A 14,604-nucleotide genomic window follows, 5' to 3' on the forward strand; every position below is an offset into this window, starting at 1 on the left:
ATTTGGGTAAGGGTCTTGGCCTTTTCATTTTACCACAGTTAAGCTTAGAAACTTTCTTGATAACACAGTGTTAATATTTATTAATTATTTATTAAAAAAATAAAATAAAAATAGGGTAATACTGAAAACCCCCATATGAAATTGCTGGCTTTTATTAGCTTTTAAGACACTGAGCCACAACATTGTGATACAGCAACTTGGCAAGTACTGCCACCTAATATATTAACATGACAGCCACAGCCTGATGTAGAAAAGATTGTTCTTTTTCTTCATAAAGGAAAATGTACCATAAGGGCAACAGCTTTTATATTTCAGGAAAGAGAAATAAAAATATGTAATAGAACTTTAACTGAGGAATATGATACCCCTGACATGTTTCTTCTGAATGTCTCCTTCAGGAGGGTATTGGAAACAGTACCCGAGTACAGATCTACCGTACAAAGATAATACTGTTACCCCGAAAATAAGACAGTGTCCTATTTTTTCGCTCCAAATAATGCACTAGGGCTTATTATCAAAGGATTTTTTTTTTTGTATGAAAATGTATTCAAATATAGTCATTTAATCATCTTCTGGAGCATCATCATAACTCTTCAAACCCTGAATTCCATCTTTATTTCTCGTGACTCCATTTGCTTTAGTAGCTTTGGCCCCAATTTCCCATGTCTAGCAATAGCACTTTCCATGTAATTATTTATATTGTAGCTTATTTTTATGGTAAGGCTTATTTTCCGGGTAGGGCTTATAATTCGCGCATCCTCAAAAATACGGAAAAATCATGCTAGGGCTAAGATACAAAAATGTAAAATGAAAAAGTTTACCTAAAAAAACAATAATTTTAGGAAAAATGAACAGATTCCCACTGCTTGTATTGGATCACTATAAAATAAAATAGGTGAACGAATTTCCAGAAGGGAAAATTTATCAAAAGCTGGGTTTCAAAAATCATTCAAAAGGATTCCAATTGGTTAAATAGCAGCTAGATTAAGTCTACAATCCAAAGGCAAAGATTGCAAAAGAGAAAAATATTGATGCCGACTACAAGCGCTAGACAACATCATGAAGGCAAGTTTTATAAAGGATATATGAGAATAAGGAGGTCTGTCTAGGAAATAAAAGAACTGTGTTCCTATCTTTTATACAAAGCAGTGAGATGATGATGAGCACTTGCTATGAATGTGTAAAGTTCTCCAGCTGTTTAGTTCATTGTCAGTCATCATTTAAAGCTGTTCTGTTTTCCCTCACAACAAGGGGAAAGTTTAAAAGTCAATTTGACATTTTTAGTAAATTTTCACAGCAGAGAATAAAAAATGGCGGCAGGAATTTTGTGCTGACTTTCTGCATAAATTTCAGATGGATTTGAACCTTTTCCATAAAGTCATCACTCGTGAGGAAACCCGGATCTTCCAGTATGATCCTGAACCAAACCCACAGTCACTGGAAACATTTTCATCACCAAGAATCAAAAAAGTCCAAACCCAATGTTATTATAAGGAAGACAAAGCTGAGAGAAAGAGTCAGGAAAAGACGGCAGAAATGTGGGAAATGGTTTCATCAGGACAATGCTCCTTCTCACACAGCACTTTCTGTGACCGACAAACACATTACTAGGCTGGAACATCCTCCATATTCACCAGATTTGGCTCCTTGGCACTTTTTTATTTTTCCTAAATTGAAATCTGTGAAAGAAGGAACAATCTTTGAGTCATTGGATGCAGCAAAGAAAAAAACATCAGAAACTGATCTGCTCCACACCTTTCACCAGTGGAAAACAAGATGGCTTTTGTGGTTCATTGTAAATGGAGAGAATATTGAAGGGGGCAAGCATAAGAATTGTCATATAAATAAATAAAAAACTTATTATATCAATATTTATTACAACATAACTACACCAATACACTATAATATAATATAGTACTAATTACTCCAAAAGACTTGAAGCCAAAATATCCAGTACAGTTATAGGTAACATTGTTAAATGGAGACAAAAAAACAGATAAACAGACTTCTGAAAGTTTGATCAGTTGTATTTCGGCTGAAATTAATAAAGTTCACAAGCCCACAAAATTCCCCCTTTGAGACCCAGACTCTAAAATACATATGATGAGGCCAAAAAAGGAAAGAGTGATATGCAATCTAGTAAAAAAAAACAAAAAGCTCCAGCAACTCCAACAACTATGAAAGCCATTGGCATGGTATGTTTCCTGGAAAACAAGGGGTTTGGAAGCTTCGTAAGACCACAGCAGTAGATAACAGGAAAAAAAAGATATTTGGCCTGATTTATTCACTAAGACTGGTGAAGGTAGACTATCATGGGAGAACCTGGGTGGTACAACAAACCTGAAATGGATCTGGTCCAGGACAGAAAACCTTTGCCATCAAAAATCATTTTTTTAATGAAATCCAGGATTGCTGGATCACATAAGATCTCCCCGTGATACACTATCTTCTCCAGTCTTTGAGAACTTCATTAAATCAGGCCAATTTTTTCTACAGGTTGGATCTGGCAGGAGTCTAGGGGTAGCAAGGCAATGGCAGCAGTAGGCATAGGTTTACAGTAGCATAAGCCACTCATCCATAAGGTGGACCAGAAATAGAAAAACTTTACTCTTTCTCCTGGCATGCTGTCATGTTTTGGTTCTTTGACGCTGAGGCTCTGCCCACACTTTGGAGCATAGAGCATAGATACCCTACATAAAAAGCTTTTAAACCAAGCTAAGCTAAATGTTATTACTTATTAACACCAGCAACTCTGTCATGTCACACAGCTTTTCTATATTTTAGTAAGTCACCAACACTTTGGCTCATGATGCCCTGAAACAAAGTCTTGTGAAGAGTCTTTTTAGGTAATTTACCATTCAATTTAGGGGAAGGTTTAAAAGGTTTAAAAAGCCATGGAATGCTTCTAAAAAATCAAGTTATGGTTCAATGAACAACTTGTGTTAGGACCAAAACTTAAAATAGCTCTTAACCCAGTTTTGGCCATATTCATGGCTTGTGACTATTGAAATAAACATTTTATTCAACAATGCTTTAATATAAACCAATGCCTCTTCATATGTGGATGAGCGTTTTGAGAAATTGAGGAACATTCATTGGGAACCAGAAAAAGTGATTAAAGATTTATGAAAAAGCAAAACTCAAAATGGATATTTCAGTTAAAATTTTAAACACACCAACTGCTCCCAATTAGGAATCAATTTTCTTATCACCCCTTCGTTTATGATAAATCCATGTTTGGCCAAAATTGTAGGTTCAGTTTAAAAACTGTAGAGGAGCTATGATTCTTTAGATTATATGCAGAAGAATTTGTTGGAAGGTGGAGTTTGAACATATTAAATAATACAAATATAAATAGGATAATAAATAACCCCAATGACGCATTATGTCCTAATACCCAAAAAAAATATAATTTTGAAGTTTGTTTGAAACCTTGTAATCTATAGACCAGCAAGAATAAAAATAGATATATAGTAAGTGAGTAGTAAGAAGACCTGGTCACATTTCAAGGTAGTCTCCTTCTGAGGCAGGGGTCAGCAAAGCTTTTGGGACACTAGGCCATTTATGGGAGCACACTAGGCTGGACCCGCCCTAATGGTTCTGTCCACCACCAGGGAACACCCCCTGAAGTGAAATCCTTCTCCTCCGTATGCATTGCGGAGGAGAGGGATTTACCTTCAGGGAGCTTTCCCTATTTACCGCGGTCGGAGTTGATAGGAGCCACTGCAAGGGGGCGGTTCCAGGGCTCCAGCGGCTCCGGTAGTTCCTAACGCCCCCTGGCTGATCCGATTGCAGGCCGGAGTTAGGCCAGAACGAACTACCGGCTAAGCCGTATCTGGCCTAAAGGCCGGAGTTTGACGACCCCTGTTCTAAGGGTATCATATTGTTGCATTGTGACATTGAAACTTCCTTGACTATCTATTGGTTGGGCCCTTACATGGTCCTGAAGACTGCATTTGGTGGAGTTGTAACAAATTCAGATAGCATTAGTGGACTATAAAGGCTCTCATCCTTTTTAGACCGGAGGCATTATTACAAAGGAGTTATCCTGACAGTCTTAAAACTTTACTCATTCTATCCTCTCCCCTACTATTTCATAAATAGGCCTCCTTGGAATTAGAAAACTTTTTTTTTATCTTGGCATGATACATGCAATTATTTCATACAGGGAGATACGGCATTACAATCAAGCTGACCTAAACCAGGACTGGGTGCAGATAACAGTGGTCGCAAGGGAACAAAGGGTAGTGAATTTACCTTTACCCTACTTTAATAAAAACTTTGGTCTGGTAGTGTACATGTAGTTCAAATATGTATGTAGCCTAAAGTACAGAATAAAGGCAGCATTACCTATCATTACTTCGAACGACTTCTAAGCTGTTTTGAGCCATGTGGCCAATTTTCCGACTGGCATACACAAGGGGTCCCGGCATCCTCTAACCTCTACTATGCAGTATTTTTATAGATGACTCCATTACCCAAGAGCCTAAATCTCTGCTGCACCAGGCAGATCATTATTCATTGTAAATTAGGAGCAAGACAATTACTAATCCGTGTCTTGTATTTTTTTTTTAAATGAGTTATAATGAGCTTTACAAATTACCCTTAGTTTTGTGGTCTCCATAAAAAAGCAAACAATATTTTGGGGGCACAGATGAGCATAACTAGTTTAATGAAGACTTTAATTAATTATAACTCTTTTTTTTCTCTCGATTACCCCATTACTATTTCTATTCCTTGTCTTTGATCATCCTCCAGCTCCTTTATTTTTACAGTTGATTCATTTGATTATATCAGTGACTCCAAGACACAAAAATATCTAATGGGCCTTATCCTTCTTTGTAAAATGTTATTTACCTTGGAAGTTATTGTACACCCTTTTTTTTAATGTGGTGTATTGTGGTGTATGCAGGTGTTCTCTAAAATAAAGACACACAGACCAAAATTAAAAATACTTTAATACACATATGTAACAAATACATTTACTAAGGGAATAAAGTTACCACTAAAAAAAATCTTAAATGACCTAACAGAAAATTTAAAGTAGAGAATTGTCATTTTTCATTTGAACATTTAGAAATTGGAATGGTGTCCCATCAGTGCTTTAACAGTGTTACTCATGTTGAACAACCCAGCTAATCACAACTATCTAATCATCACAAGTATAGGCCTTGTGGAGTTAAAGTCCAGTTCCAGGCTATTTTAAGGTCCTCATTATTTAAAATCAAAACAACATATGTGACTGCAGTATAAATCCCCTCTATGGCACTATGCACAACCATAACTCATTCCTACCGCCAATGCCCTCATTCTTTTGGCTAGAGTAATTTACATTTAAAGACTGAGAGCAAACTTATGAGTACAAGACACCAAGGCATTATGAGTGGTCTGCAACATCTTGTTACTTGATTAGGGTATAAAAAAGCTTAAAATATTGTATGGGGACTCTAGTAAAACTTTAAACAGAGCCAGTGAGGTGTTAAACTTTTGATACAAAACAGTCACATAGTTCCATTCTCATGAACTTGGGCCTTAGGATGTTGGGGCTGTAAGCTGTCTCTCTGCTTTGGGCTTTGGATTGGATCTCCCTATGGATTGGGTGCTGATCAGTCTTCATTCCCTCTTGTGGTCCACGAAAGATGATGGAGGTAAAGTGCCCATTCTTGTGGAAGGAATTAGGTAAAGGAAGAAGTTTACAGATGAACCTTTCTAAAGCCCCAGGCAGATAATTACTATCACCAAAAATAATCTTTAGTGTGTTGTTTCCATTAAGCAATAAATGAAACATGTCCTATGAAAAGTACTGTTCTGTTGTATGAAAAGGGGTGTTGTAAGCCATGTCTCTCCATTGGCCTTGGGCTCTATGGTTTGGATGCTGCAGGAGTCTTCCTTTCTTATGGACTTCTACGGATACTGGAGGTAAAGTGACCAATCTTGAAGTCTTTTTAGGTAAGTCTTTTTAGGTAATTTACCATTCAATTTAGGGGAATGCAAGGTTTAAAAAGACATGGAATGCTTCTAAAAAATCAAGTTATGGTTCAATGAACAACTTGTGTTAGGACCAAAACTTAAAATAGCTCTTAACCCATTAAATAAATTCCATAAATACATATTTTTTTTAAATAGAACCTGGTGCTCAAACCATGAAGGTATTTGTTTGGAATATCCTGTTTTCTGTTGAGAGCTGTCTCCATGTCACAAGTATGCCTAATGGAGGCAATTGGTGATGATAAACTGAATAAACAGAGTAAATGTCATCCAGTTAGGTTTTACATCTTTTCATAAATTACTTTTCTACACATTACCTTGTCCACGGGTTTGCAGTAATTGAAAAATAACCTTTTTCACCTCCAGGTTCCTCAGACTATAAATAAGAGGGTTTAGCATTGGGGTGACCATGGTATAGAAAATAGAAGCCACCTTATCTTGTTTCTCAAGGAGGCTGGAAGAGGGGTGTAAGTAAGTAAAGAAAACAGTAACATAAAATATTGTAGCACACATGAGATGTGATGAGCACGTACTAAATGCTTTCTGTCGACCCTTGGTGGATTTCATTCGTAGTATGGTTAACATGATAAGTATATAGGAGACCAAGATTGTCGTCAATGAGCTTATTGTGCAAAAACCTACAAAGAACACAGTTAAAATGACGCAAGAACTAGTATCAGAACAGGACAATTTGAGTATTGGTGGAATGTCACAATAAAAATGGTCTAAGAGGTTGGGACCACAATACTGAAGAGTGAACATGCAATTAGTTGATGATGTTGACTGCACAGTGCTTATTAAGAAAGCAGTGAGAATGAACACTTCACATTTATTTTTGGTCATTATTGTGACATAGTGAAGCGGGTGACAAATAGCAACATAACGATCATATGACATGCTTGACAGAACAAAGATTTCTGTACTTCCCAGGCCGGCAAAGAAGCAGAACTGAAGGGCACAACCGATGAAGGAGATTTGCTTCTTCACAGAAAGGAGATCACACAACATTTTAGGAGTAATGACTGAGGAGTAGCAGAGGTCCACGAAGGACAGATAGCTTAAGAAATAGTACATTGGAGTGTGAAGGTTGGGTGAGATTTGGACAATCACCATCATTCCAACATTTCCCAGTATGGTCACCATGTAGACAAGCAGAAAGAGCACAAAGAGGTATGGAACAAGATCCTCATTATCAGTTAAACCAGAAAACTCAAACATGGCCACATGAGTCTTGTTTTGGCCATATTCATGGCTTGTGACTATTGAAATAAACATTTTATTCAACAATGCTTTAATATAAACCAATGCCTCTTCATATGTGGATGAGCATTAGAGTAATTCTAGATGTACCACGTTTTGGGAAATTGAGGAACATTCATTGGGAACCAGAAAAAGTGAAAGATTAAAGATTTATGAAAAAGCAAAACTCAAAATGGATATTCCAGTTAAAATTTTAAACACACCAACTGCTCCCAATTAGGAATCAATTTTCTTATCACCCTTTCGTTTATGATAAATCCATGTTTGGCCAAAGTTGTAGGTTCAGTTTAAAAACTGTAGAGGAGCTATGATTCTTTAGATTATATGCAGACGAATTTGTTGGAAGGTGGAGCTTGAACATAATAAATAATACAAATATAAATAGGACATTAAATAACCTCAATGACGCATTATGTCTTAATACCAATAAATAATATATAATTTTGGGGTTTGTTTGAAACCTTGTAATCTATGGACCAGCAAGAATAAAAATAGATATATAGTAAGTGAGTAGTAAGAAGACCTGGTCACATGTCAAGCTAGTCTTGGCAAAGTTTTATGGCCACTAGGCCATTTATGGGGTGGGAGCACACTAGGCTGGACCCGCCCTAATGGTTCCGTCCACCACCAGGGAACACCCCCTGAAGTGAAATCCCTCTCCTCCGTATGCATTGCGGAGGAGAGGGATTTACCTTCAGGGAGCTTTCCCTATTTACCGCGGCCAGCGTTGATAGGAGCCACTGCAAGGGGGCAGCACCAGAGCTCCGGCGGCTCCAGAGCTCCAGCGGCTCTGGTAGTTTCTAACGCCCCCTGGCCGATCCGTTGGCAACCTGCGGCTTCGGAGCCGCGGGTTGCCGGCCGGCATTAGGATGGAGCGGCCAGGGGGCGTTAGGCCAGAACGAACTACCGGCTAGGCCGTATCTGGCCTAAAGGCCAGAGTTTGCCAACCCCTGTTCTAAGGGTATCATATTGTTGCATTGTGACATTGACACTTCCTTGACTATCTATTGATTGGGCTTTTACATGGTCCCGAAGACTGCATTTGGTGGAGTGATGATTTTAGGAGTTGTAACAAAATCAGATAGCATTAGTGGACTATAAAGGCTCTCATTCTTTGTGGACCGGAGGCATTATTACAAAGGAGTCATCCTTACTCATTCTATCCTCTCTCCTACTATTTCATAAATCGGCCTCTTTTGAATTGGAAAACTTTTTTTATCTTGGCATGATACATGCAATTATTTCATACAGGGAGTTACGGCATTACAATCAAGCTGACCTAAACCAGGAAGAGGACTGGGTGAAGATGACACAAGGGAACAAAGGGTAGTGAATTTGCCTTTACCCAATTTTAGTAAAAACTTTGGTCTGGTAGTGTACGTGTAGTTCAAATATGTATGTAGCCTAAAGTACAGAATAAAGGCAGCATTACCTATCATTACTTCGAACGTCTTCTAAGCTGTTTTCAGCCATGTGGCCAATTTTCCAACTGGCATACACAAGGGGTCCCGGCATCATCTAACCTCTACTATGCATTATTTTTATAGATGACTCCATTACCCAAGAGCCTAAATCTCTGCTGCTCCAGGCAGATCATTATTCATTATAAATTAGGAGCAAGACAATTACTAATCCGTGTCTTGTATTTTTATTTTCAAATGATATACAATGAGCTTTACAAATTCCCCTTTGTTTTGAGGGTGCCATAAAAAAATCAAACAATATTTTGGGGGGCACAGATAAGCATAACTAGTTTAGAAGACTTTAAATTTTAGAAAAGAAATTAAAAGACTTTAAATTTTAGAAAAGACTTTAAAGTTTAGAAGAAATTAATTATAACTCTAATTTTTCTTTCGATTGGTCCATTACCATTTCTATTCCCTGTCTTTGCACATCAACCAGCTCCTTAATTTTTAAAGTTGATTCATACATCTGATTTGATATGTTTTAGTAAGTCCCTAACACTTTGGCTCATGATGCCTTGAAACAAAAGTCTTTTGAAGAGTCTTTTTAGGTACTTTACCATTCAATTTAGGGAAATGCATGGTTTCAAAAGCCATGGAATGCTTGTAAAAAATCAAGTTACGGTTCATTGAACAACTTGTGCCAGGACCAAAACTTAAAATAGCTCTTAACCCATTATGAAAAAGGAAAACTCAAAATAGATATTTCAGTTAAAATTTTAAACACACCGACTGCTCCCAATTAGGAATCATTTTTCTTATCACCCCCTCGTTTATGAAAATGCATGTTTGGCCAAAATTGTAGGTTCAGTTTAAAAACTGTAGAAGAGTTATGATTCTTTACATGATGTGCAGAAGAATTTGTTGGAAGGTGGAGTTTGAACATATTAAATAATACAAACATAAATTGGATATTAAATAACCACAATGACGCATTATGTCTTAATATCAAAAAATATATATAATTTTGAGGTTTGTTTGAAACCTTGTAATCTATGGACCAGCAAGAATAAAAATAAATATATAGTAAGCAAGTAGTAAGAAGACCTGGTCACATGTCAAGCTAGTCTCCTTCTAAAGGTATAATATTGTTGCATTGTGACATTGACACTTCCTTGACTATCTATTGATTGGGCCTTTACATGGTCCCAAAGACTGCATTTGGCGGAGTGATGATATCAGGACATGGAGTTGTAATCAGATAGCATTAGTGGACTATAAAGGCTCTCATCCTTTGTAGACGGGAGGCATTATTACAAAGGAGTCATCATTGTAATACATCATCATTGTCATCATTGTCATGCCATTATTTCATACACGGAGCTACGGCATTACAATCAAGCTGACCTAAACCAGCAGGAGGACTGGGTGCAGATGACAGTGGTCGCAAGGGAACAAAGGTTAGTGAATTTACCTTTACCCTACTTTATTAAAAGCTTTGGTTTGGTAGTGTATGTGTAGTTCAAATATGTATGTAGCCTAAAGTGAAGAATAAAGGCAGCATTACCTATCATTATCTTCTAAGCAGTTTTCAGCCATGTGGCCAATTTTCCGACTAATCCGTGTCTTGTATTTTTTTTAAAAATGAGTTACAATGAGCTTTACAAATTACCCTTAGTTTTGTGGTCTCCATAAAAAAGCAAACAATATTTTGGGGAGCACAGATGAGCATAACTAGTTTAATGAAGACTTTAATTATTTATAACTCTTTTTTTTTTCTCGATTACCCCCGTACTATTTCTATTCCTTGTCTTTGCACATCATCCAACTCCTTTATTTTACAGTTGATTCATAGGCCCTGATTTATGAAAGCTCTCCAATGCTGGAGAGAATACACTTTCAGAAGTGAACTAGATGATCCAGAAAACATGGAATGGATTTTTAAAAATCATTTTCTATTAGCTAGCAAATGTTTTGAATCCTGGACTAGATCTTTTCCAGGTTTGCTGGATCACTCAGTTCACTTCTGAAAGTGTATTCTCTCCAGCCTTGGAGAGCTTTCATAAATCAGGGTCAAAGTGTTGAATCATTTAATTATATCAGTGACTCCAAGACAAAAAATATCTAATTGGCCTTATCCTTCTTTGTAAAATTTTATTTACCTTGGAAGTTAATGTACACCCTTTTTTTTAATGTGGTGTATTGTGGTGTATGAAGGTGTTCTCTAAAATAAAGACACACAGACCAAAATTAAAAATACTTTAATACACATATGTAGCAAATACATTTACTAAGAGAATAAAGTTACCACTAGGAAAAATCTTAAATGACCTAACAGAAAATTTAAAGTGAAGAATTGGCATTTTTCATTTGAACATCTAGAAATTGGAATGGTGTCCCATCAGTGCTTTAAAAGTCTGTGCTACTCATGTTGAACAACCCAGCTAATCATCACTATCTAATCATCACAAGTATAGGCCTTGTGGAGTTGAAGTCCAGTTCCAGGCTATTTTAAGGTCCTCACTATTTAAAATCAAAACAACATATGTGACTGCAGTATAAATCCCCTCTATGGCACTATATACAACAATAACTCATTCCTCCCGCCAATGCCCTCGTTCTTTTGGCTAGAGTAATTTACATTTAAAGACAGAGAGCAAACTTATGAGTACAAGACACCAAGGCATTTTGAGTTGTCTGCAACATCGTGTGACTTGATTAGGGTATAAAAAAGCTTAAAATATTGAATGGGAAGTGTAGTAAAACTTTAAACAGAGCCAGTGAGTTGTTAAACCTTTGAGACAAACTGGTCACATAGTTCCGTTCTCATGAGCTTCGGCCTTAGGATGTTGGGGCTGTAAGCTGTCTCTTTGCTTTGGGCTTTGGATTGGATCTCCCTATGGATTGGATGCTGATAAGTCTTGATTCCCGCTTGTGGTCTACTAAGGATGCTGGAGGTAAAGTGTCCATTCTTGCTGAAGGAATTTGGTAAAGGAAGAAGTTTACAGATGAACCTTTCTAAAGCCCTAGTCAATTACTATAACTAAAAATAATCATTAGTGTGTTGTTTCCATTGAACATTTAATGAAACATGTCCTATGAAAAGTACTGTTCTGATGTATGAAAAGGGGTGGGAAAGAGCAGTAGGTGCCCAGATGCATTTTCTGGAGAGTTGGACCATTGTTAAATATTTGGTGCAACCCTTCCACATGGTGCAGGTCTTCTGAGCTTGGGACCTAAAATTATGGTGTTGTAAGCCATGTTTCTTCATTGGGCTTATGCTCTATGGTTTGGATGCTGCAGGAGTCTTCCTTTCCTATGGCCTTCTACGGATACTGGAGGTAAAGTAACCAATGTTGAAGGAGTATATTGAAAGCCGAAGTTTACAGAATACCCTTCCTAGCTCTCTTGCCTAAAACTCTATCAGACATTCAAGTTTTGTCCCTACAAATAATCTCTAGTGATTGTTATCTTTGATAGTAGAATGAGTGCTATATGGAAAGCACGGTTCTGTTTTATAGAGAAGGGCGGGTATGAGCTAGAGGTGCCTCGCTACCTCCTCCATGTTAATATAACAGTTATTCTATCTGTTGGATATTTAATGATCCAATGGGATGGATTACTAAATCAACAGCTACATTGCCCCCTTTTCGCCCAAAATATCTGTATTCAATTTCAGAAATGATTGAGGTACTTCCAAAACACTGACTTCTAAAAAGGCCAAAACCATATGTGTGGTCCACTCAGCATATCAAATGAGTACAGGGAACTTAGAGTTCACAGAAAAGTAGAGTTTGTGTTTTGAACTTTTTTTTTAGGTATCCTGTGTCACCTAACCCTTTTTCTGACATCATTGGTGTCTACATAAATAAATTGTTCAAGCTCATCTGTAAAGTGACTACTGCATCTTAATCAACCCTTCCGGAAAAAAACAACCCTGGGATATACAGTTTTGCCATGTGTGGGTGTTTGGGTGATTTGCAATGTTATTGATTGGACCATGTAATGATTATTGATAGTGGCCACCACTGGTTAAAAGATGTTAATTTATCATGTATGCAATTTGTTTCTAATTATGTTGTCATTTTTGTGTGATCTGTTCAATTCTGCTTTTATACATAGGTTGAAATTGTAATACCTATATTACTAACATGTTTGCATTGCTCTTAAAACGACCCTCTTGACCTCATGGTTCCTCAAGCTGTAGATAAGGGGATTCAGCATTGGGGTGACAACTGAATAGAATACCGAAGCCACCTTGTCTTGTTTCTCAAGAACCCGAGTGTCGGGACGTAGGTATATGAAGAAGACCGTAATGAAGAAGATGGAGACACACATGAGGTGGGATGAGCATGTGCTGAAGGCTTTTTGACGTCCTTTTGCAGACTTCATTTTTAATATAGATGACACAATCAGCGTGTAGGAGACTAAAACTGATACCAAGGAGTAAAGTCCTAAAGTACTGACAAAGAAAAGAGTTAAAACTTCACAAAAGAATGTATCAGAGCAGGACAACTTCAGTAATGGAGGAATCTCACAGTAGAAATGATCTATGAGATTAGACCTACAGAAGTGGAGACTGAACACACAGCTAGTCTGAGCTAATGACTGCAGCAAACCAACAGAGAAAGACACGAGGACCAGGCAAAAACATTTCTCTTTTGTCATTACTGAGACATAGTGAAGAGGGTGGCAGATTGCTGCATATCGGTCATAAGACATGCTTGAAAGAAGAAGAACCTCAATACTTGCCAAAGCAGCATAGAAATAAATCTGGAGGACACAACCAATAAACGAGATGGACTTTTTGACCGAAATGAGGTCAACCACCATTTTAGGTGTTATAGCTGAGGAATAGATAAGGTCCACCAAGGAAAGGAAACTCAGAAAGTAATACATCGGAGTGTGAAGACTGGAGAAGGCATACACAAGACCCATCATTCCAATATTACCTATTAGAGTCACTGTGTATACAATCAGGAAAAATGTGAACAGAAATGGGACAATTCTTGTATTATCTGTTAGTCCAGTTAACTCAAACATGGTAGCTTGTGTGCTGTTGCCGCCCATTGAACTTTTGTCTGTAATGGTAAAATAGTATGTTGGAGTCAGAATTATATTTGCAGGAATTATAAGTTTAAAATGTTTAGAAAGGAAGCCTCTTGATAAGAACATTGTTCCCATCACTTTCTGTAATGATGATCATCAGGACAAAGAACGGGTGGATCTCCCCAACAGGAACATAGACACCAATAAAAACATGACATGGTTCCAACTCTTCCCCACCCCATTCAAATAAAAGAAAACAGCTATATTTTAAAATTGATTAAATATGATTTGCATCCAATAGGTACATTTTAGAAAAGATCAAGTGAACACTAAGGGCCCCTGGTCATAAAATGCAGTCCCGGTGGGGAATCTACCATATGTTGTAGAACTGCCTGTGCTCAATATACTTTGATTGGGGGAAAGGTTAGTCAAAAGACTTTGAGAGATCAGAAGGCCAGGGTCTCCTTTAAGCTCTGAATTAGTTTGATCTGAATAGTCTTGTTATATCATAGTAAAATAAACAAAAAAAACTTCTGGTACCCATGTGTGTGACACATGCACTTGACACATCAGCACAACAAAACACATCCAGCTGCCAATCTTCTATCTTTAAGCCAGTGACAGGAACAAGAGAAAATGCTGGAGTTCTCCCTGTGTGGTATGGAAATGCAAAGACTAAACCTGACTATGTGTGCTTCATCAGGTCAGCTTGGTTCAAATTGGGAGAGCTCAGTAGAGGGTAGCAACTTTCCTCCTTTACGGAGAATCTATATGGTTGTTGCTACCCTATAAAAGAAAGTACCCTTTGAACATAGTTAGTAGGGGTTATTTAACAAAGAAATTAAGGCTTTTATACGTAGTAAAAAAACAATAAATTCCTTGTAAAAGAGATGGAGTGCAGAAC

The 14,604-nt window shown here is 37.4% G+C and overlaps 2 protein-coding genes across 2 annotated transcripts; both read right to left on the reverse strand.

The window, feature by feature from the left end:
* Positions 1 to 6,294: 6,294 nt before the first annotated feature.
* On the reverse strand, positions 6,295 to 7,263 carry LOC140322063 (olfactory receptor 5J3-like). Its single transcript, XM_072398708.1, has one exon. It carries the CDS (start codon positions 7,261 to 7,263, stop codon positions 6,295 to 6,297), a length of 969 nt encoding a protein of 322 aa, XP_072254809.1.
* A 5,534-nt stretch (positions 7,264 to 12,797) lies between these two features.
* Positions 12,798 to 13,721, reverse strand: LOC140322065 (olfactory receptor 5AP2-like). Its single transcript, XM_072398709.1, has one exon. It carries the CDS (start codon positions 13,719 to 13,721, stop codon positions 12,798 to 12,800), a length of 924 nt encoding a protein of 307 aa, XP_072254810.1.
* Positions 13,722 to 14,604: the final 883 nt, after the last annotated feature.

Source organism: Pyxicephalus adspersus, chromosome 2 (assembly GCF_032062135.1).
Source record: "Pyxicephalus adspersus chromosome 2, UCB_Pads_2.0, whole genome shotgun sequence".
In the NCBI taxonomy this organism is placed as follows: Eukaryota; Metazoa; Chordata; class Amphibia; order Anura; family Pyxicephalidae; genus Pyxicephalus; species Pyxicephalus adspersus.

Bases quoted from the DNA above. Each gene is read 5' to 3' on its own strand.
- LOC140322063 (XM_072398708.1), bottom strand. From the start codon at position 7,263: ATGTTTATTTCAATAGTCACAAGCCATGAATATGGCCAAAACAAGACT.
- LOC140322065 (XM_072398709.1), bottom strand. From the start codon at position 13,721: ATGGGCGGCAACAGCACACAAGCTACCATGTTTGAGTTAACTGGACTA.